Below are 25,251 nucleotides of genomic sequence, written 5' to 3' on the forward strand. Positions count from 1 at the left end.
AAGTAAAACTTTTGTAGAAATTTCCATCAGTAAATTATTACCCTAAATTAACTTGCTCAAAGAAAACTAGTCATTTGGTGGTTCAGAAAGAGTTCTCTAAACTTTTTGTCAGTTGAATCGGTGAATTTGTTTGCATTAACAGTTCTAAACATTGTAGTTCAGAAGTTTGCGTTTGTGTTTAACCATGAGTTTGTCTGTTGAGTCTATCTCAATAGAAAAGTAATTTTCTCCTCAGCTGTAAACCATAAGTGATATTGTGGTGCATACTATCATATTTTAACATGTGATAATATCATAAAGTGCATTGACGTGTAATAAAAATAAATACTATACATCTTATAATTTGTGGATATATATATAGATCTGTCTCTTTTCTGAGTAATGGCAATACACACATCAGTTTCAGTCAAATTACTGCCGACTCATGGCCATTAAATGAGCTGATGTTGCTGCTAAAAATACTTTTGTGGATTATATAATTTGTTGTGATAATACTTTCTTTTTAAATCTCACTCTGTTTAATAAGGAGACAGGGAGATTGGTTGGCTGTTACTGTAAATAAACTATAATAACATATTAAAGATACTATGATGTATTGCTATTGAAAACATAAGTTTATAGCAATTTGCATGATGTTATCTTTTACTGATTAATTTCGGGGCTATGGTTAATGCATGATTTTTCTCACATCATTCGGTGATGTTGCAACATGTCCACTACATAACTGCTGTATAAAAGTTAGTAATATGTTCCTTAATTATGTTCGTTAGGCAGCATTGTGATAACAATCCTACTAGTTTTTAAAATTTGTATTATTCTCAGTGATGGCCGAAACAATTAAAATTGTTAAAGCTGATAGACTTCTGAGAGAAGTAATTATTGAATGTTTTGTCTTAGTTTAGATGAGAGTTTTTTACACCTTTCTACAGGAGTACCCTTGTATATGATTGCATATGCTATTATTTATTTTAAATTTAGTCTTGTTTTTTATTTTTATTTTGTTACCTTTTTTTTGGTATAATTTTTTTTATACCAATCTCATTTTATATTTCTCTTTGGTGGACCATTTATCCATGCTTTTAGTGGTTTTTTGTTTGTAGTTTCTGAAAAACTAGATGTTTATCTCAGTTAAATTCTGGTGTAGTATTTTTTATTTGTATTTAAACAATAATAATAATCACCTTGATTGTTTTGATCATGAAAAAATATTGTAATTGAACCTAGGAAATTGGTTGTGCAGCATTCCTCAGTGTTGCCAAACTTTTAGAAAAATGATAGAAAATTTAGATGTTAGTATTTTCATTAAATATACAGTGTGTCCCATGAAGAAACAGAGAACCATTCAGGACGTGTTCTACTGGTGTAAATAGTGAAAAAAGGTTCATTTAAACTTAGGTCTTGAAATGCTTTTTTTTGAGTTAACTAATTTTGGATCTCAGCTCTTCTAGTAAAAGAACTCCTCCTGTAATTTTTGGGACCCAAATTAAGGGGTAAAATTGGTGGTTTCATATATAATTTGAGCTAGAAATAGGATAAAACAGATCCCAGAACTATAACTCCAATAGTTTTTATATCAACATAAAACATAAAATTTGGTTTCAAGAAACAATTTTTTTATGTTTGTAGTACAGTAGCTTTGTTAAATGACCAATAATCGTGGAAGATTTAGTAACAAGATTTGTAGAGAATTTAATTTCAAGAAAATTAATGTAAATACAGTCAATAAAAAATAAACAAAACTTTAAAAAATCAATATTTTATTGAAGCAAAACACATGAAAAATAAACAGAAAATCATGTTTTTCTTTCTATAACTAATAAACATTCTTTGGTGTATCGGCATTTACAAACGAAAGAGTCATTTCCAATGTGTTTATTTTCTATTGAATGCCAAGTAAATCATTGTGTTGATGATGAACATCGTGCGATTCAGCATAGTCAGCATACCCCAGGCACTAGTACTAGGCAAATTTCATGTTGCACTGGTTTGTCAAAAAACAAAGTGTGATGCATCCTACGGAAAGAAAAATATTTATCCTTTCTGCCTGCAGAAGGTTCAAAATTTGTGGCTAACAGATTATCCCCAGTGGTTAAAGTTGTATTATTGGCTTTTAGACAGCGCTTATAAGGTAAATTCAGTTTTATTTACTGATAAAGCCACTTTTATGTGAAACAGAATCTTCAGTTCTAAAAATAGTCATTTATGGAGCTAATACAATCCACATGGTACTGTGGAAACTAGTTTCCAACATAATTTTACATTAATAGATGTGGCATTATTTATGACAAAATTCTAGGACCATTTGTTTTCAATGAAAACTTTATGGGAAATGCATACATTAATTTCTTGAAAAATAATTTGCTGGCTCTTTTGGAGGATGTACCTTTACAAACTAGATTGCAAATGATTTTCCAGCACAATGATGCAACGCCACATTTTTCTTTAGAAGCTAAAAATCACTTGAATGCTAATTTCTTAAACTGTATTGGATGTGGTGGTTAATACTACAAGTTAATACTAAAGAAGATTTACTCATTAAAATACCAAATGTTATGAAATTTATATGAAACAATCTGGAGATGATATGGAAAGCCGTTGGAGGTATTTTACTTTGAGCAGAGTGCTGTGTACATTGTGAAGGAAGGGAATTTCAAACAATTACTGTAGCTGAGGCTTGTTATTCTGTTAACATTTACCATTTCATGTGTTTAATTTTTTTGTTTTGCCATGTTAAAAATAGTTTATTAGTTACAGAAAGAAAACTATGATTTTCTGTCTATTTTTCATCTGTTTTGCTTTAATAAAAAATTGATTTTTTAAGTGTTTATTTACTTTTTATTGGCAATATTTACATAAATTTTCTAACAATTAAATTCTCTACAAGTTTTGTTAATAAATCTTCTGCATTTACTAGCCATTTAACAAAGCTATTGTACTAAAAATCTAAAACAATTTGTTTTTTGGCACTGAATTTTGTGTTACGTCAGATTTCATAAAAACTACTGGAGTTAGAGTTCTGGTACCTTTTTATCTTATTTCCCCGATCAAACAAATTACATAAGAAACCACCAACTTTACTCTTTCATTTGGGTCCCAAAAATTACAGTAAGGCTTCTTTTTATTAAAAGAGCTGAAATCTGGGTGAAATATTTTACTAGCTGTAACTCGAAAACCAAGCGTTTCCAGACTTAAATGAACTTTTTAATTATTTTCATGAGTAATACATGTCCTGAAAGTTTCTCAGTTTCTTTGTGGGACACTGTATATATATTTATATAAAACTGCCTGTCAACTGGTAAAAGCCAGCAGCTGCCAATCATATTTTTATTTTCATAAAATGTTTTTCCTTTAAGTCACAACATACAAACAATTATAAGCATATATCTGCTAACTAAGCAGTAAATTAAAATACAAACAGTACTGGAAATTTAAAAAAAATCCATCTCTGAATTATTGTGGAGTTATTTTAACATAACATACTAAAAGCTGCATATTGATTCCAAAAAGCCGTGAACAAATTATTTTTAAATTTATATGAATTAAGCAAAATAGGTTAGATCAAATATTTTGTGAGTCTCTGAAAAAATTTATCATAGAAGAGCATGGCAGCACAGTGAATGTGCTGCCATTATTAGAACCTCTGACAGATAAGGTTAGTTTTTAATGATTTACAGTTTTTATGTAAAGTTCTACAGTGGATTCTTACATATTTTTTTATAGAAAGCACAGATGGCCATGTAATGGGGTCACAGTTTTTAAATATAAGGCTAAAATTAGAAGAAAAACGACGGAGGATAGAGAACGATAAAAGACGAATGGAAGCAGTGATTAGTCGACAACGTCAAAAAGTTGGAAAAGCAGCATTTTTGCAAGCTGTAACCAAGGTAAGCTGAATTAAGCATTCATATCAATACTTGAAAAAAAAAATACAGAACCGAATACAGATGAGCTGCTCTAAGGTAACATTTAGTTCAGTGTTTATTGCATGACTCTAAAAACACTGTGCTTTTTGTGTATTAAATTTAATTTGCAATTTTTATCATTTTCTTTTAATTTTTTTATATGTGATTTGTTTATAAATGTGTGTTTTGAAGGATATATATACATTTTTATTAGTATGTTTTATTTTTATTAATTTTGCTTAATCTTCTCCCATCAAATTTTTTTAGATGAATTTTTTAGCTGTATTAAATGAGTGCATTGCATATTACAGTAGCTTGCATGATTGAACTGTGTTCTGTACAATTTACTGATTTTTTTTATAATTTGAACATTTTAGAGTCTTTAGGTATCAACCTGAAATCTTTTTATTTATTTATTTACAGATAAAATCGTTTATTTTAATTATTTTTGTAAGAATTAGATTATGGTTATAGTTTGCCTGTTACCTTTTTTAATAAATTTTGTTTTAATTAAAAAAAAAGAAAGGAATGATATGTTGACTTATTTATTTAGTATTTTGGTTTCATTATGCATCCTCATTACATTCCTGTTGTATTTAAAAATAATAAAACATTAAAATTAATTTTTCAAGAACTTATATATATATATATTTTTTTGTTATATGTTCTTAAAATTGTATAATTATTACATTTTTTATCATAATTATTATAAATGGATAGTAGTTTTGAAATATGCATTCATTTTGTGTTGAAGTTTACGTGTTCATATTTATTTAAAAAAGAGTATTTTAGTTTCTTAAAAATTATTCCTCATATTTTTTTGCCTGCTTATTTTACTTTTATGTTTAGATACACCTTAAAGAAGACTATTAAAGGAAGAGCATGCATTTAATGCTGTAAATAGTTCATCAGTATTTGTGTGTGATTATATTCATTTGTGTACATTAAAATTATGATTTTATGATATTTCAATATTTTTATCAGTCATACCAATTACAATTTTTTATCTATTAGTAATGCATTTAAAAAATATATATAATACATTAAATTTGAGATAATGTAAGTGAATTTGAATTTAATTAATTGTAATAAATACATACTGTTGATGAGTTTATTAAAACCAGGTCTCAGGGATAAAAATTATTAAGATTTTTATAATTTCTTATGTTATTTTTTATAAACTGTTATTTTTCAAGTGTTCGTTAAGCTGATTAATTTTCTACTACATTGCATTATTAATGCAAAGGATTCTATTAACTGTTATTCTCATCTCATATGTAAGATATAAACGGAAAATAAGGTATGAATCTGCCATAATCTGATTTCTAGATTTTGAAATTCTTAAATGTTTTTAGAATTCTCAGTCCAAAAAAGTGGTCTATAAATGTTGTTCAGCATTTACATTTGTATCTGCTTACTTTTGTTGCTAAAATACTATATTTCCTGAATATTCCACAGTGCTGTATTTGACTGTACAGGTGTAGACCAAAAGTCATGATCCAGATTAATGTAAGCATTTTCTGAAAAATCAATTTTCCTTAAAAAATCCTTCTAAAATGTTGATTACACTTTTAAACTTTGTATATTGACCTATATGTAGTAGGTGGACCAATATGTAGGGTCTGGGAAAATTTGCAGTGTTTCCTTTGAGTAAAAAACAATTGTATCTCGAACTTAGGACATGTAATTTAGAAATTGTCCACCTATAGTTGAAAAAATGGAATTGCTTTTATCTTGTCCTTCTTAGTTTCATTTGTGATCTGAAATTCATCCTATCATTTATTATTAACTTTATTTTCAGGTAAAGTATAGTCACATAACAAAAATAAAGTTATATGGAGGTTGGGAAACATAAATGATGTGATGTATTTAAAAAAAAACTTGCATGCAAGTTGAAAAGTGGGCAAACAAATTATTGTGATAAAGCTGCCAGTAAGCTCCTTACAGCTGCTTCCATGGGGAAAACTGTGCATTTGTTTCAGAATTAGATCATCGCTTGTCTGTAATTTATTTAGCTATTATCTTTATTTTTTATATCTTACACGTATGTAGGACAACAAAAAGTGGTCATATGAATTAAAAAAATAAATAAATAAATTTCTACAATAAAAATTTTAAAAAATCCAATTGTTATTTCTTTAGTTCAATTTTGGGAAATGTAGTTAATTGTTTAGTATAACTAGGCTTTAAGGTAATGTGATGTGATAATTTTGAAAACTGGGCTCATCTTTATAAGAAGGACGAGAATTAAAGTGCAAAATATGAGGCAGAAGACCTGTCCACATCTGATCTGGAGATTCAAAAATCAAATGGGTAATGTGTTTGCAAATTAATAAGTAACATTTTATTGTTATTTTTGCATCAAGTATTGATTTTGGTAAGAAATGGTTTTGGAATTTAAAAAAAAAATTAAAGTATTATTTTACCTAACATTGTTTATAACAAATTCAAGGGTTATTTATTTAATTTGTATTACAACATGAACTATTGAAAGATCAGATATTTTCAATATTTACTTTTTTTTTAATTCTTTAAGCTAAACTTGTGTTTTATCTCTACAGTTAACTAATAAAAACTAAGTGTATCATTAAATTATTTTTTTACTATATTATTTCTTCAGAGTTAAGTTAATTTAAGTACCCAGAATGAAATTTATAAAACTTTTTTTTTTCATTTTGTTAAAGATTTTCATGGGTAGTAGGTAATATTTTTTTTTTATTGTTACTTTTATTTCATTTGTGTTTTCTTTTGTTTCTTCATTGAATACATTCAGTTCCTGTTTTTTTAATTTGTTATAGGTTTATAAGAAATATTCTTATGTTATATTTGATTAATGATAAAACCCAGTAGTTATATTCTGAGTTGCATCTACTTCTTTTTTAAGATAGGGTATTAGTTTAATAATGATTATGTAATATATGTACAGCAGACTTTTTTTTAAACTTGCTTAACATTTTTACTGAATTTTTTTTGTTAAAATATTTCTGGCAAGTCATTTCAAGTTATATATAGGTTTTATGATATTAAAATTTTTTTAATGGATAATGCATTACATAATATCCAACAGAAAACTGGAATGCTCTTTCAGTCATATTTAGATTACTGTTTTACCACCATATACCTGTCCTGTAGCTATGTTTAGGTGTATTGGTGTATACAAAATAAATCTTTTACCTGCTGCTGTTCAATGCAGTTTTGAAGCCTGAATTTTTTTAATGAAAAAAAAATTCCTTATTGTTATATTTAGGTCAACTTGGACCTGTTGTATTTCCTTTTTTTCTTCCAATTATGTAGAAAAATTTTCTTTCTTTCTAAAAGTTTGTAGATTGCTAAAACTCTTCGGCTGTTTCTGTTCGGGTTCTTTTTTTTATTCTTAATTTTATACTGTTTATATATTACATCCCGTAGAACTTTTTTTGTTGTGAAAACTGAATGGAAGTGTTAATTGTTCATTAGAAAATATAATTTTGATGGTGGTTAATGTTCTTTTTTTGCAGTAGATTTAAAAAAGATATCTCAGTAAAAATCCTGTATAAAAAAATTTGCATATTGGAATATTTATTTAAATTTCTTATATACTTCAATTTGGTGTTTGCTTTTGTTTTCACTGGTAAAATGTTATTAATGTTACCAGTGAAAAGAAACTTTTAACTCAAATGAATCATTCTTTTTTGTTTATAGAATCATGATAAAGTTAAATGAAGTACATATTTTCTTAATAATTAAATTAAATTTTTTTGGGACTGAATGTGTTCAACTGAGATTAAGGGTGAAGGTATAACTATGGTGGAGAAGGAGACAGGGGATGCATGGGGTGGTTAACTAACAGTGTGCTGTGGCAGGGCCAGGGGCAGAAGACGAACGTCAAGTCCCCCGAGTCAGATCCTGGCCGGGGATCCAACGGTGACATGCCTGATCTCTCGGAGAAACCTCAGAGGCCATTCTCACTTCAGGTCTTTCCTTCTATCTTTCTTTTCTGTTAGTGGTTGTGGTGTAAAGCATACTATTTACTTATGGCCGTAATATTAAACATTTTAATAGATATTATTTAAAATTTTTATTGATAAACCAACAAACATTGAATGATTATTTAGTTGCTTGTTTTTATTAAAATATTTACTGTTAAATTTAATTTGTATAATCGTAATTGTGTTAATGGTATACAGTTCCATGAAATGGATTATAGTTTTCGTTAGCAAATTGTGGATTGCTTATTATCAATTTTGTCTTATAAAAGGAAAAAGCAAAACAGATGTGTTCTTTCAATGTTACTGATTAACAGATTCTTGGAATATCAAGAATGCTTTAAAACATAAATATTATACATTGCTTCTGAAGACACAAGCACATCTTTACCAATAAATAAGTAGCCAAGTCCTAAAGAGAAGAGAAATTTATGAGGGAAGAATAAATGTATTATCAAGGAGCAATGTTAAAAATTATTTTCACTTTTGGCATTTTTAATTCATTTGAAAGTTTTACGCTTATGTGAAAAAGGTTTTGAAGTAATTTACAATTGTGTTAACTCGATTAGAATATTATCCTTATTCCTTATTATTGTAATTAAAGTTTATAGTTAGATTTCAGTTTCATATTCATATAAACACTGAATTTTTAGTACATCGATACCAGAATATGAATATTCTTTTTTTTTCCATATTCCTAAGCAAATGAATTGATGGAAAGTTTCAGGATTTTAAAAACTTTGTAAATTAGAACACAGTAATCGATCCAAAAGGAAAAAGATTCTATACCTAATGTGTGACAAAATGTGATCATTATGAACTGCTGTACTTCTTATTTTTGTTATTGCCATCAAATCAAGGAATTTTCCATGAGGTATGTGCAACAAATGCTACTTTATTGAATTTTGTTGCTTTTGTTTAACAATAGAAAAGGCAGTAATAAATTTCTGTGCTAGCAGGCCTATTCGTTGCATTTTGCCGACCTTTTTTTAAGTATTTGGAGTATTACATATAATTTTAAAGCTAAATCTTTAACTTTATTAATGTAATACCATAGGTGTGAGAATTGTGAATAGTAAAGTTTACAAAAATGTAAAAATTAATTTTTTTTTGCTAAAAATTGAAAAATAACAACTCTGACGTATAAAAAAGTGAGATTTACATTATTTAGATCATGTTTCCATGGTTACTAACCTACATTTCAGAATATTGGAGTTTAAAAATAAATTATAATTTATAATAGAAGGAAACTCTTCTGTGGTGGCATATTTTAGTAGTACAGAAAATATAAATATTAATAAAAATTCTTTAATTAGATATATAATTGAAATTAATGTCAAAATTTTGACAGTTACATTTTGAAATGTATCTGTCAAAAAATTGACAGTTGTCACTTCTGGGATTAAGAGTTTACTGTGTTCAATTTAAAATTAAGTAAAATGTATTTTTCCTTTTATTTAAGTCAGTCTGTTTCATAGGTCTAGTGGATATATTCATGTCTATAATTACTGATTTTAATTTTTTATGAATTAGTTAATATTTGGTCATTTCATTATTTTTTCAATTTTTGTCATATTTCTTTACTTTTAACCTTCCTGCTCCAGCATTTTTAGAACTTCTTAACTCATGTTGTTTTGCCTCTTTTTATTCATTGATTTATTTTTGTTCAGTTATATATTACAGTAGAAGAATTATAATTACTATTAAGTACATGAACTCTATGTTCATTCTATTAAAAAATTAACTGTTTTTCGGTTACTTAAAAAAAATAATAAAATATCTTAGAAATTTATGTGTTGCATCATTTGTAATTTTAATTGAATAAAAAACAAAATTTTATGTACCGTATATTGAATCTCAGTGTGCTGCAGTAGATTATTTTTTGTAGATTATCTAACAAGCCCTTCCCATCAAAATTGTTATTCTTAAATAATATATAAATATATTACTGTTAATTTATGAACAATTAATTTTATTCATTAGTTGAATAGATAGACAAGAAATTACAGCCTGAATTAAAATTCTCCTTATATTAACATTATATTAAAAGTACGTTGAACATAACTAATAGTTTTGCCAATTATCATTATTTTTAAAAGGAAATTATTTTGTTTCAGATGGTCTATATACATTTTCTCTTGTTTATTCTAATTTTAATTTAAATATTCAAGCTATTAAAATGTGTAATTATTTTAGCCATAAGTAATAGTAAATTATATTCAGTGTTTATTGTATCCAATTAAAGCACCATAAATTGATATATTTGTGTTTTTTTTTATACGATAAAGTGAATAACTGTTATTATTCACTACAAAGTAACTGTGACCATTTTTATTCTCAAGATAATTGAATAATCCTCAAGATGGTGCATTTATTTATTAAATAATTATATTGTATCGCAAGAAAAGTTCAGTAAGTAAATTTAAAATGAAGATAATATTATGAATTAATATTTTGTCTGGTTAAAATTAATTTTCACTTTTATTAGTGTCAGTGTGCTTTTGCATGTTAAAATTCTGTTGTAGAGAAATACGTTTTTTTAAATGTGCTTTCTAGTATCTCATTTAATTCTTAATAAAAACTTAGTTTTATCCATATTTTAAAGGATGTTCAAAGCTTATATTTTGTAGTTTTAGATCAGTTTTGATCTTAAATCATTTGAAATATATAATTATTTTATACCAAGCTGTTAATGATGTATATTCTAAACAGTTTTGTCTGAAAATATTCATTTTTTAATGAAAAATTTAGTATCTTAATACACTGAAAAACTATTGTGACAAAAGGTTTATTTATCTTTTCATTAATTGAAATTTTTTTAGAGCTTTAATAGTTGTTTTTATGTAGATTTCTTTTTACTTAGAAATAGATATTGGTACATTGACTTTTTCAGAAATATAGAAATTCATGCATTTGTTAAACAGTTGGATTAAATTTGTCATGATTTTGAATATTTAGGTCTGTTTAGTAGTAAAATAGTTAATTAAAGGTGGTGGAACCTTTTTTACATAGGTTGTAATTTTTCTTTCTTGTGACTGTTCTCAGTACTCATTAAGAATTGAAATTGAGAGTCTATTTCACGTACTTTTTATTACCTTTTGAATATGTTGAATCATGGGTATTATGGTTAAAGTTTTACTTTTGTTTGCAGTTACAATAAAATTAATAATTTTAATTATACTTAATTGTCAAACAAATTTTACCTGTCCTCTATAAATACAATATTTTATTGTGTTTTGAAGATTACCATGGTTCAGTTATTACATTAATATTTTTAATTTATGTATTCTACCACTTCTGTTCATTATATAGTTCAACGTTAAACTTTTGTTAAATATTTTTATTTAGAAATTGTTTTGAGCAAGCATAAACTAAAATTTTCATTTCTTTAGTATTTTGAATATTTACATTTACTTTCTTAAGTTGATTTCTTTACTTAATGGAATAAATGTATGATGTTAAAAGTATATAAATTATTGAAATATCCATATATCCACTTGTAATTTGGGAATAATGAATGCGGAAAGTTATAAAAATAAATATCACAATAAAATAAAGGTAAAAATTTATTGTTTAACATATTATAATAAGTTGAAGGATTTCCCTACTTCAGAGACTATGCCCTGTAGTTTGGTAAATGCCACTGTAAAGTTACATTACTAGTAACATTATCGTATGTAACCAAACAAAATGTACATGGCAATCATATAGAAAAATTAACTCATTTATCACTTTTTATAAGGTTTATTTTATTACTTAAAAATTTGAATTTCATTTATTTATTAGTGACAATACTGCTAAACTAACTGTGCCAAAGATATAATTAAAACTCTGTTCACATGGGAAAATATATATTCTGATTTAGAGCTGCTAGTTCTGAAAATATTTACAACATAAATTTAACTACCCCTGGAAATATTTACAGCGTAAATTTAAGTGCCCGTAAACACAAACATATGTGTTTTCACTGACATTTTTATGAATCTGATGAAATAGTCACAGATGTGTTCAATGCACAAAAATTAACCAAGCATCTGTATCAAGCATTTGCATGAGTAGAATTTCTTTTTTTTTCATTATCTTATTTAGAAAGTAAAGTAAAAATATAGTACAACTGGAGTAATATACTTTGAATTTACCCATTCTTAAATGAAATTTAGATAATTATCAAAATTAAAAAAAGGTTTTTATTTAAGCAGTTCTTCAAACAGTTCTTCATTTCTTTAAACTGATTTCTCAAATATATTACAGTCTTCAAATCTGTAATAGCTGTCATCAGTAAGAAACTTTGCAGAAAATGGCAGTCCTTATGGATTGAGTTCCCAATATCAGCCGCTTTTATTGAACTTGACCTCATTTTCTTCAGATAGGTACTGTAATGAATGGATCAGTGACATATGTACTACTGCAGCACAAGAAAAACATTAACTGATTAAACAATTGCTTCTACAGTAAATTATATGGACAGTTCTGCCTGGGACCCTTTCAGAGATTGAAATTTATGTACAGGGATAGGATAAAGGGTTCAACTAATGCTTAGGGTAGTCCAGGATTTCTCGTACCTCTATAATATAAACCACATATAAAAAAAAAACCAATAAATATTTATTTATACTCAAATAACAAAATAACCGCCAAACACAGTAACAAAAAACCTAAAACCAACACCAAAAGTTGACCCTCACGGGATCCCGCATCATCAGCTGACACAAAACCCCATAATAACATCTTGAACAACCAAGTTGTTCAAGTTTTGTGGTTGTTGGGGGTTTATGTATTTCTACATTTTTAAGTTTTTATTTCTTTTTTTGGTTTTTTTGATATGATTGTAGAGTTTTGTGTCGACTGATGATGTGGGATCCTGTGAGAGTTGACATTTGGTGTTGGTTTTAGGTTTTCTGTTATTATGTTTGGTGGTTATTTTGTTGTTATTTGAGGTTAATCACAGTGGTCAGTATGCTGATGTTCTATTTGAATTGTCGGGAAGTTGTTTTTTATACCCACACTTATATTTTACAAGCCAGTTTATAAGATTATTTAAATAAATTTATTAATACTTATGTGGGTTAAAACAATTTCATGATAATGTATTAACTTTTGAGTCATGTCAGAGACTTGAATCTGTCCCGTATTATTCAAATATTATTAAAAGTAGTGACCGTCTGTTAGTCTACCTATAATGAATTCTCATCAAGGAACATAAAAGACAATCTTGCTGTTATCTATAGTATACAAATTTTAATGCTGTGGTAATAGTTCTGTCTCAAATTATCTTATAGTGTTTTGACCTTCATGGCAGATTGGTAATGTTATATGTAGAAGGTCCTGCCTATATTTTTATATCCTGGTCAGGCTTGGCTTTTTTTTTTTTACATGCTAAAACACAACCTCATAATTATAATTTGGTTTAGTATCAATAGTTATCTCTAAGAATAAATGAATATGTGATTTATTTAAAATCATTCAATAATATACGAGCTGTTAAGAAACTTTGTTGTATTTTTGCTAATAATTGTATTCTATGTGAAGAAATAACATTTTTCCTATATACAGTATTTTATTATATTAGCCACTGTAACCATTGCCATTTAATTATAAAATCGATATTATCTGTAAAATAAAATCTGAAGATTGATATTCGCTAAATTCTGAAAGAAGAGAATTTAATAATTAACTTATTATTTTAAATATCCGGTAATGACATCTCTAAACATATGATCATTCCTTAACAAAATAATAAACAAAATTATTCCTGAACAAAATGATACCACTTGTTTTGCATCATATTTTCAGTACAGTAAAATCTTCTTATTTGTTGGGGTTAGAGACTAAAAAATGCCACGAATACAGAAAACCACACGAATATAGAACGGAACTAATACTCATTTAAGGAAGAATGATTAGGTTCTATGTAAAAAGAAAAAATCATGCATACTTACGTGATGTGGTGATGTTATTGATGAAATACAAACGGCAACATTATTTACAAGCACTGATTTAGTACAGTACATAGATATACTACAAAAAAATATTTAACAAAATACAGTATATTTACTCATTGGCACTTACAGAAGTGTTTGATTTAAAAAAGAACTACAGTATGTACTGTATTAGAAAACTATATTACATGTTCAAATTGTACTCTGTAATTGCCATGAAAAGCCAAGAAAAGAGTATTATGTACACTAAAACTAAAATTACTGAAAATAAAATTTACAACCTACAGTATTTTGGATTGCATTAAAAAAAAAATTGTAATTTTTCCTTGTCTCGCTCATGTTTCTAAATCTGTATGAAATTCTGTGTATTCTTACATGGCATCTTCAATTTTGCGCTTGAGATTAAGCTTCTATTCAAAGATGGATTAGCATCTATAAAAAACTGGTAAGATCGTGGGATAGTTTAATACCTTAAACATTTTGACATTTAACTGTTTCCCAGGTACCGTATCTTCTACTTTTCACTTTCATACTCGCCATTAAATCTTCCAAATCTTGTTCATTAAGTTCTTGTCTGTTTATGAGATTTTCAGTGTTTGTGTCATCTACTTCATCAAACCCATTTTTCCCTACTATGTATAGTTTTCACGCTTTCGGAAATATTTCCTGGAGGTCTCGATGACACCAGTACCTTCCAGTGTATCTTTTTGAATCAGCTTCTTCCAGCAAGACACCAAAGTTGACTGAAACGGTCAACTCTGGTATCTTAGTACTTCTAATGGCATCCCCAAGTGCCATTAGCAATGGCATCAAGTGCCATTACTTGACAGTAATGGCACAATGTGCCATTAGTGTCTGATCTTGGCACAAAGTGCCAAGATGAAGTCTTCATCTAATGAAGACTTCATCTTGGCACAAAGTGCCAAGATGAAGTCTTCATCTAATGAAGACTTGATGCACATAATGCAGTCAGCAATATTGAATTTCTTCCAACATGTAACATTCAGCTCAGAATCTGAATCCACTGCATCTAAAAAAATTAAAAATGTTCTGATGTAATATAATTTAAACAATTGAATAATTTCCTGATTCATCAGTTCCAGTAAAGTGGTAGTGTTTGGTGGCAGAAAAAATACTTTTATTTTGGGATGAGCCGTTTGAATTTCCTGTGGATGACTGGGAGCATCGTCTTAAGACTAAAAGATCCTTAAAATCAAAGTTTTTTGATTTTAGATATTTTTCAGCTTCTGGTACAGTTATTGAACTAGTCCTTGAAAAGTGAAGCTATAATCCATGCTTTTTTATTGGATTGCCAAAAAACTGGCAACAGTCTTATTTTTATTTTTCAACGTGTGCAGGTTTTGGGGACCTATAAATCATTAGCGGTTTAATTATACAAACACCACCTGCATTTGCACAAAGCAAAATTGTTACTCTGTCTTTTGCTTCCTTGAACCTCGGTGCTGGTCGTTCATTTTTTGAGATGAACATCTTATCGGGCATTTGTGTTCAATACAGGCCCGTCTCATATGCATTAAAAATTTGCTCTGGCTTGTATTTCTTATCCTCAATGATTTTAAAAAATTTTGCTGGGTAAGTATCTGGCGGCTACTTTATCTGCTGATACAGCTTCCCCTACAATTTTTACGTTGTGTAAAGATTGCCTGACTTTTAAATTTATTAAACCAGTCTTCTGAAGCTTGGAATAGGTTAACAGCATCATGTTGGCTCGGCTCTTGATTAAAATGATCATACAGCCTCTTAGCTTTTTCATGAATAATAGGGCCACTTTTTGGAAATAAGTGGAAAATGTGTTAAGCGCCAAAGTCCATAAGTGGAAAGTGCAAATATTGTACTGTAGAGTATAGTACATACACTATCATAGTGTATATTCGTACTGTATTAAATTATTATCATTTTAATGTGTGATAATATTTTTAGTCTTTAATGCCACTACATAATGTGTAATATATGCAAATACAGAAAATTTTAGCCGTGAATCTAGAAAAAATTCGCAAAATATTGCACCACGAATATGGGAAGCGTGAATAAGGAGATTTCATTGTACTATAATTTTTTATTCTTGTATTACATTTTTTCCTTTATTAATACATATTTAAAACCATTTCAATTGTTTCCTTTCATGTAGAGCAAAATGTTACTCACTGATATTTTCTTGGGTTTTTTTTATTTGCTTCTTTAGCACGCTTATTTGTAATATACATGTTTGGCTGGTTATATTAGAATCTGTTTTCATGCATCTTATTTGCATTTTCTTCAGTTTTCTTTTTTATTTTTTGCAGATTTCATTTTCATTTCAGTTTTCAGAAATTTCATTGTTGATTTAATGAAGTGGTGGAAATAGTAGTTTTGAAAACAGTCATTAAATTTCTTTCATATACTTTTTTTTTTTAATTTTACATCAGTAAAAGGCAGTAAGGGTAATTATAGTTTGGCATTTCAAACAAGTGCGCATACGTTTTTTATTTTCATTGTTAGTTTTCATTTTGATTATAATCTTTATATCTGTTATAATTACAGATACGCACATAATTTATATTTATTTTTGCTTTTTCACTTAATTTGCTGTAATTAATCTTTACAAAATTAATTTATTCTTGCAATTCAATTTTTTTCAACAATACTTTTTTATTTTTTGGTAATTTGTTTTATTAAAGGAACATATATATATATTAATACCTCAAAAACATTAAATAATAAGATTTTTTTTATAAACTTACTACTATTTTTTATATTACAACTATTCATTTATTTTATTTTTGTTTTAACTTGTAAGCCCTATTGACTGAAGTGGTCAAGTATTTTTTCTCTAACGAGTCTGTTTATTTTTCAAACATGTTAATACTTTTTTTTTACACTAGCAATTTACTGGTTATTAATTAATTTTATGATGAAAATATTGAATAAAATTCTGTACAATTAGCATGAACTAATGGTCTACATTTCCAGGAAAAGTAAACATTATCCACAATTGGGATATTTTCTTTTTATAGTTCATTTAAAAATAAATTGTTTCCATTCCTAATGTTATTCATTTTCACTTAAAATCTCACCTTTATAAATTCCTTTTTTTGTAAGCAAATACTCTTACTGAAAATTCACTGTAACAATTATATTCATAAAAACAAATATAATGCTGATAAAATGATATAAAATCTGAATAATAAATATGAGAATTTTATTTTTATCTCAGAATATTTTTTTTACAATCTTACAATCAGCTTCTAGAATGAAGCCATAAGCAAGTCATATGATTGACCATCACATGAAAGAGGACCACCCAATGATAATCCTCAAGTAATACAAAAGCAATAGCATAACATAATGAACAAATAATAGTATAATATAAATAATATAGCATTTGATAGCGCATTTGAATGTCCATTTGAATATCCAGTCAACATTAACATTAAAACAACAAAATAAATATTAACTTTAAATAGAACAAAAGCAAAACAGTAACTTTGAAACATCCAAGAAACAATAAACATGAGCAGTAAGCTGCCAAACCAGATCATCATAACACGCCATCAACAAGATCAAGCTCATCGAGCCTTTTTAGTCCTAATGTCCACCCTGTTGTCAAGCAGATTCAAAGTGAGATGGTTAATAGATCAGAATATTTAAAATATATATATACACTTAATGTATTTTAGAATGATAGGATGATTTCATTTATGTATTTGTATAATTTTTTTTTAATTGTTGTTTTAACAGGATATCACAGAGGTTGAGCAAAAGTGGCTCGTAGGAGAAAATTTCTCGGAAGAAAGGAAAACACCTGATATTGATAGCATGGATATTGAAACTTGCCAACAGTCAATAGCTCAGTTAGTATACATATTATACATTCAGAATTTTTTTTTAATTTTTGAATTTAAAAAGTTTCACTTTCTGTTTGGTACTATTGAAAAAAATTTATCAAAATGCATACAAGAGCAGTCATTTTTAGAATAAATTTTATTAGCTAATGTTATTGTAATGGCTGTTGGTGAATTGACATTAGACAGTTATTGCTATTCTCAAGAATAACCATCTTCTCAATCAGGTTTACTAAGGAGAAAGAAAGAAAGAGAGAGTAAGAGAAAGTTGAAGGGGAGAATGAAGGTGGTTTCTTGTTGTTATATTCACAGAATTAATTTATACTATTGTATAACAATATACCCTGTGAAATGAGACGATATTCAGCTCTAACTTCACGCTGTTTATCACATAGACTTTGTTTTATGAACATCATTATTTTAAAGAAAGCATCACTGATTATAGCACTTTACCATTGAGTTATAAGAATCAACATGATTATGACACATAAACCTCAAATGTTTTACTTGTATTACTTTCTTAAGAAAGAATGTAAATCATAATATAAAGTAAGACACGTTAATCTAACTCCTTTCTGTAGGGAAGAATGCATTACGTAGGGAGTAAAAAAAAGAATATTCAGGTTTAAAAACTATTTAATTTCTTTTAACCTCAACTTACATTAATGAATCACAATTAAAATAAAAGAGTAACTCTTATAGTTTTCCCTTACAAGTATACAATGTAAACAGTTTGTTCTATACTTCAGCTGGTATGTCTGCAGTAATGGAAGTGACAGCTGTTTCAATACTGTGCCTCAAATTGGTAAATCAGTAGATATTGGAGGTACGTATACAAGATCTTTTATAAAATTCCAAAGGAAAAATTACAAGGGGTCAGATCAAGTGACCTTGGAGGACTCTGCAAACAAGCTTTGTCATTGGCTCCATGCTGACTGATCCTGTGGTTGGGGAAAACTTCATTCAACTGATCCTTTACAGAATTATGATGGTGAGAAAGTGCACCATCTTGTTGCCAAGAAATAGGAAAGAGCCATATATGTAGGATTTCCAAATAAGTAACTCTTGTTATGTTCATTTCAGCGAAAAAGAAGAACCTGTAAAATTGGTGTGGGATATTGCACTGAAAACACTTTATTTTTGGGAATCCCTTTCACATTGTATGAGTTAAGGGGATTTCTGTTCCTCAGGTGTGGACGTTGTATGCGTTTCTACTAAGATGAAATGTCGACTCATCACTAAACACAATATTATCAACAAAGTCTTCATGTTGCAAAATTTTGGTCCTGAAGTTGGCACATACAGTGTAATTTGTAGGAAAGCCCATATCAGCTGTAATTGATTGGAGCGCATTTATGTTTTCTTAAAACATTCCACACCTATTGTTAGTTTGTAGCTGGCCTTCCTAACATGTTTTTAGAGCTCCCTAAAAGAAAAGAAATACTCCCTGACATGTGCAACATTTTCTTCAGACACCCATGGTCGTCCCATACTCTTCCCTTTAAGCAGACATCCAGTCCATTTCAAGTCATCTATGCCATTAAAAACGTTATTGTTACTCAGAGGATCACAATTCTTTACGGAATTCATGTCAAACTGCAACTGTAGATTAACATTTAGCAAACTGTAAAATACAGAAGGCTTTCTGTTCAGGAGTTGCCATCTTTGCTAGTGGCGCTGTCAAGCAGAAAGATAGGGTCATGTGTAAATGTGGTCATAAAACTGTCCTTTTTGCCCTTTGATTTTAGCCTTAAATCGACATTACATACCTCATCCAAGAGATATTAATGATAAATTAAAACCGTGATTTTTTTTTGTACACTTTATATAATATATTCTTCCCTACACAAAGGAGTTTGATTAACTTGCTTTGCATTATGTTTTACAGTCTTTCTTACGAAAGCGATGCACGTAAAGCATTTGAGATATAAGTATATTAATTTGTATCGATACTTATTCCTCAGCAGTAAAGTGTTGTAATCAGTGATGACTTTATTTTCTGGGATCTACTAAAGAAAAGTTAATAAATATTTTTAAATAATTTTTTAATTATGAATTTTTATATTTTAAATTAGTGGAGATAAGTAACATAATCTTTATGTCATGTGTGATTTATTGACTGATGAAGTATTAGTGTTTTTAAAAGTGCTCTTTATAAAGAAAGAGAAACTAAAACAGTAAATATTGAAACATACCTCCAGTTGTACAAACCTATTGTTTAAAAATACTTAGTTTGTTTTGGATAATTTTACATACTACTAAATTGATCTGAGAAGTTCTTTCACTATTTAAAAGCTTACTTCTTCTGTTGTAAAGTGGAGTATACATAGAAATCCAAATATACTGTTTTCCCTAATTTAACCCCCTTTGCCACCCCTTAATAATATGATATAAAATATAAAGAATATGTACAAAACTAAATAAGTAGTGTAATATTACATGTGACTTCTTATTCAACATATATTTTAATATAAAATAACCATTTTTTCCTTACGTATTTTTTTTTTTTTTTCTTCAGTCATTTGACTGGTTTGATGCAGCTCTCCAAGATTCCCTATCTAGTGCTAGTCGTTTCATTTCAGTATACCCTCTACATCCTACATCCCCAACAATTTGTTTTACATACTCCAAACGTGGCCTGCCTACACAATTTTTCCCTTCTACCTGTCCTTCCAATATTAAAGCGACTATTCCAGGATGCCTTAGTATGTGGCCTATAAGTCTGTTTCTTCTTTTAACTATATTTTTCCAAATGCTACTTTCTTCATCTATTTGCCGCAATACCTCTTCATTTGTCACTTTATCCACCCATCTGATTTTTAACATTCTCCTATAGCACCACATTTCAAAAGCTTCTAATCTTTTCTTCTCAGATACTCCGATTGTCCAAGTTTCACTTCCATATAAAGCGACACTCCAAACATACACTTTCAAAAATCTTTTCCTGACATTTAAATTCATTTTTGATGTAAACAATTTATATTTCTTACTGAAGGCTCGTTTAGCTTGTGCTATTCGGCATTTTATATCGCTCCTGCTTCGTCCATCTTTAGTAATTTTACTTCCCAAATAACAAAATTCTTCTACCTCCATAATCTTTTCTCCTCCTATTTTCACATTCAGTGGTCCATCTTTGTTATTTCTACTACATTTCATTACTTTTGTTTTGTTCTTGTTTATTTTCATGCGATAGTTTTTGCGTAGGACTTCATCTATGCCGTTCATTGTTTCTTCTAAATCCTTTTTACTCTCGGCTAGAATTACTATATCATCAGCAAATCGTAGCATCTTTATCTTTTCACCTTGTACTGTTACTCCGAATCTAAATTGTTCTTTAACATCATTAACTGCTAGTTCCATGTAAAGATTAAAAAGTAGCGGCGATAGGGAACATCCTTGTCGGACTCCCTTTCTTATTAGGGCTTCTTTCTTATGTTCTTCAATTGTTATTGTTGCTGTTTGGTTCCTGTACATGTTAGCAATTGTTCTTCTATCTCTGTATTTGAACCCTAATTTTTTTAAAATGCTGAACATTTTATTCCAGTCTACGTTATCGAAAGCCTTTTCTAGGTCTATAAACGCCAAGTATGTTGGTTTGTTTTTCTTTAATCTTCCTTCTACTATTAATCTGAGGCCTAAAATTGCTTCCCTTGTCCCTATACTTTTCCTGAAACCAAATTGGTCTTCTCCTAACACTTCTTCCACTCTCCTCTCAATTCTTCTGTATAAAATTCTAGTTAAGATTTTTGATGCATGACTAGTTAAACTAATTGTTCTGTATTCTTCACATTTATCTGCCCCTGCTTTCTTTGGTATCATAACTATAACACTTTTTTTTTGAAGTCTGATGGAAATTCCCCCTTACGTATTATTATATAAGAATAATAGAGTTTTATAAGCCAACCATTTTTCGTAGATGAGTCAAATTCAGCAGTCTTCTTAGTTGTTTAGGAAAAGGAAGGAATCATAATCAGGTTTGGTATGTGAGCAGACTCTTGTAACTTCGTGGAATTCCTCCCCCCCTTGATTGGCAATGGGAAAAGTTGTATTTCTAAATTTGTATCATTTGTTTTCAAAGTAAATTTTACTTTAGAGTTAAGCAAAAGCAGAAAGGTATCAACAAAGTTGAATCAACAAAATTTGAAATGCCTTTTGAAAAAGTGGAGTTTAAATATTGCAATGTTTTACTTTCAAGGACAACCAAAAATGTTAGTAGCATCAAAGAGATTCAGTCTCCTTTGCCACTTATGCCCTGAATTCTCTTTGCCCCCTCCATTAACAGTAAAAAACCATTCTGATTTTCAAATGTAAAATAAAAATTCCACATGATTGTAGGAGGAGTTAGTTAACTCAATGATGCCGTGAAGTTCATACCAATTTGTGATCCTGTACATCCTAGACTCTATGGCCCCATTAACAAAAATGAAATATTATGATATGTGAACTTTTCCGTATTAAGTGGGTTTAATTTAAGATTCATTTTAAGAGACTAAAAGCTCAGCTGGCTTAAAGAGTTTTACTTTTCCTTCATTACTTTAGCTTCCTAGATTTCTTAGTTAACAAAAAAAAACATTGAGATATTCGAAACATTTAAAAAAAATATTCTTCTTTACTTGTAGAACATTAATGGCATCTTCTCATGTTTCTCATAAATACTGTTAATAGTGAATGTAAAATAGGGATGGAGTTTTTTAGAGCTCTGTTGAATGTTTATTTAATTTTGGTCTCTATGACTTCGCAACTATCTGAAAATATTGACTGGATCTTGTGAATTTTTTTATATACTGCAAGCTTGACGTGATTACGAAGACATTTTTTTCCTATTCAAGTGATAGAAGGCAATTTGTTATAGATTAAATTACGCGTTCAGACATACAGTTTCACACTTTTAAGTATAATCAATTGCTAGTGGGTTTTTGTGCAAACTCCCTTTTCTTAATTTAATGGATGTAAAAATCATATAAATATGATACCAATAATGTAAAAATCATTTCATTAGCGAGTGACAAACCATTCCTTTCCTTTACTGTTTAATATTTAACCTCACCGTCTTTCATTATCCGTTTTCATGATTATTTAGTATGTATTTGATAATACTTTATTACTCCAGTTTTTTTACTAAGATCTTTTTATGAAGTGAGCAAGAAATACTTTTATGACCTGAATTGCTAAACAGATCTTTTGTGTTAAAGCTCCAAAAAAATGTAAATTTTAAGAAAATCTTTCCTTTAAGTGTTTCGTCATTTTTTATGGTATAATGTATGATGGAGTTGGTGTTATTGCATCAGATATCTACAAGTAAATTTTTTTTTTTGTTAATTTTATTAGTACTGTACAGTTTGTTTTTCTTTTTTTTTGTAGGTATAATTCTAGTCTACATGAGATTCAAGCAGATCTCCAGAGGTTGGCAAACCAGCAATCTCAAATTCAACATCAACAACAACAGCAACAGTTACAACACCATCACCTACAACCAACACAACAACAACAACAACAACAACAACAACAACAACAACAACAACAACAACAACAACAACAACAACAACAACAACAACAGCAGCAACAGCAACAGCAACAGCAACAGCAACAGCCTGTGCAAATGCACCAACCACCAAATGTATCAATGGCGAGTTTTGCTACTTTGCACCAGGCAAATTTCACAAATAACCAAGTGCCTCAACCCATGTCAAATTTAAACAACCAACAAATACATAGTCTGATGTTTAATAATCATCCATCTCAGAATCAGTGGCATAGCTTAATGTCACAACAACCAAATAATTATCAGAATGATTATATGAATATTCAACAAACCCAGCAGAATAATTTTATTAATCAACAGCAACAGCAACAACAACAACAACAACAACAACACCACCACCATCACCACCAACAGCAACAGCAGATTCACAGTTTAATTAATCAGCAACAAATGAATAGTTTTGCCACATTAAACAACCAGAGAAATTTTGCTGTGAACAACCAACAGCAAGCCGGTTTTATGTTAAATCAGCAACCTCAACCTCCATCATCTACTGCCACCATTCCACATAATAATTATACTGATGGTTATCATTCTGTGTCACATCAGCAGCAGATTAGCCAACAACAGCAAGTAAATCAACTTATAAGAGGTGATTCTGCTGGAGAATTTTATTTACATGATCCACCTGCCAGCCAGAGAAGAACATGGGGTCAACCACCACCTCCTGATCATCATAATACATGGACAAACAGGTATAAACATATTTTTATTTTCATTGCTCTATATATATATATATATATATATCATTACTAAAAATATTATCTAGAGACAAAATACTGCTACAGATATGATTTCTTTTTTACATCCTTTATTGCTAAACATGCTTAATATTATATTAAAAGGTTTTCATCTAGTGTTAATGTAAAAAACTTTATTATTTTTTTAAATATGTAGGTAATTCCTCCAGTTTTTTATAACTCTCATAAATGATGTTTCATACAGTAATTTATAAGGAAGAAACAAAATAATGTGGGATAAAAATAGTGTATTTTTATCATTTTTTCATTTTAATCTAGGATGAATTATTAGTTGTCTGGAATGTGTTTTATAGTGTTTGACGTATTCTTTTTCCTTTCCATTAATGACAAATACTTTTTAAAGAAAGTTTTTGTGAATTTATATAGCCATACATCAGTACTGTAGGTTTTAAATTGTTTAACAAAATTTTGCTGAAATAAAAATTAAAAAACTCATTTATAATGATTAAGTTTAAAGAAAGAAAGAAATTGAAATTTTAGTAATCAGCAGTATGTTTTTTTCTTTTTTGAGATTGCTGTATTGATTTGTGTTTATTTTAATAGAATCATTTTGATTGCTTGCATACTTTCAATAGATTATTCTCCAATACTTCACCTCAATTTTGTCTTGCATAATTTACAGTCATAGTCAGCAGCCAGTTTCATTGAGTAGTTCACCGCATTCTGGAGGGGGCTTTATGTTACATCACAATGGTGGAAGTGGAGATGCTGGTTATAAAACAAGTCCTCCATCTCTTGCACCGACTCCACCGCCTCGTAGAGTCACACATGCACCTCTTCCAACTCCTCCTGTTGATGATATGGAGCCACAGAGTATCTCATTCATTGGTATGCTATATGATAATGATTAGTAGATTATATTTGTTTATTATTTTAATAACTGATTAAGATTAATCATTAAGATAATCTTTAGATTATTTTTCATCAGAGTAGTTATAATTTAAAATCAGTAACCACATCAAGTTTAAGTTGATGTGGCAACTAACTTCTAAAAGTTAGTTGCTTTTGTGTTTAATCAATGAATTCCAACAGTTGGGATTTGTTGAAGGTCTTAATCCTTACAGAGACCTTTTTATACTGAGACTGGCCTTTTATGTCAATAAACGATAATTACTAAAAACATGTGATATGCTGTATCTAGGATGATTAGTAACTCCTTTTTGGACTTTGTATCTTCTAGAAGCTACCATGTCTTAAGACAGCAGTGTGCATTCAAGCATTATTATAAAATTTGACAACTCCATTGGAACAGCTGGCCTCAGTATCGCTGTCAAGTGATGTCTTGCCAGTGATTTTTAGT

At 28.8% G+C, this 25,251-nt stretch overlaps 1 protein-coding gene across 7 annotated transcripts in view; it reads left to right on the forward strand.

Moving 5' to 3' along the window:
- Patronin (calmodulin-regulated spectrin-associated protein patronin) overlaps positions 1–25,251 on the forward strand; it is a 444,149-nt gene that overhangs the window by 347,683 nt on the left and 71,215 nt on the right. For 6 of the 7 annotated variants that reach the window (XM_075358663.1, XM_075358666.1, XM_075358669.1 and 3 more), the window contains 5 exons: positions 3,721–3,884; positions 7,745–7,855; positions 17,545–17,657; positions 23,010–23,885; positions 24,574–24,779. In XM_075358663.1, the coding sequence (XP_075214778.1) occupies positions 3,721–3,884; positions 7,745–7,855; positions 17,545–17,657; positions 23,010–23,885; positions 24,574–24,779 (1,470 nt within the window). The remainder of the gene's footprint in view (positions 1–3,720; positions 3,885–7,744; positions 7,856–17,544; positions 17,658–23,009; positions 23,886–24,573; positions 24,780–25,251) is intronic. The other variant, XM_075358668.1, reaches the window with a different exon arrangement.

The sequence above is a fragment of the Lycorma delicatula genome, chromosome 2 (genome assembly GCF_047948215.1).
Source record: "Lycorma delicatula isolate Av1 chromosome 2, ASM4794821v1, whole genome shotgun sequence".
Lineage (NCBI taxonomy): Eukaryota > Metazoa > Arthropoda > Insecta > Hemiptera > Fulgoridae > Lycorma > Lycorma delicatula.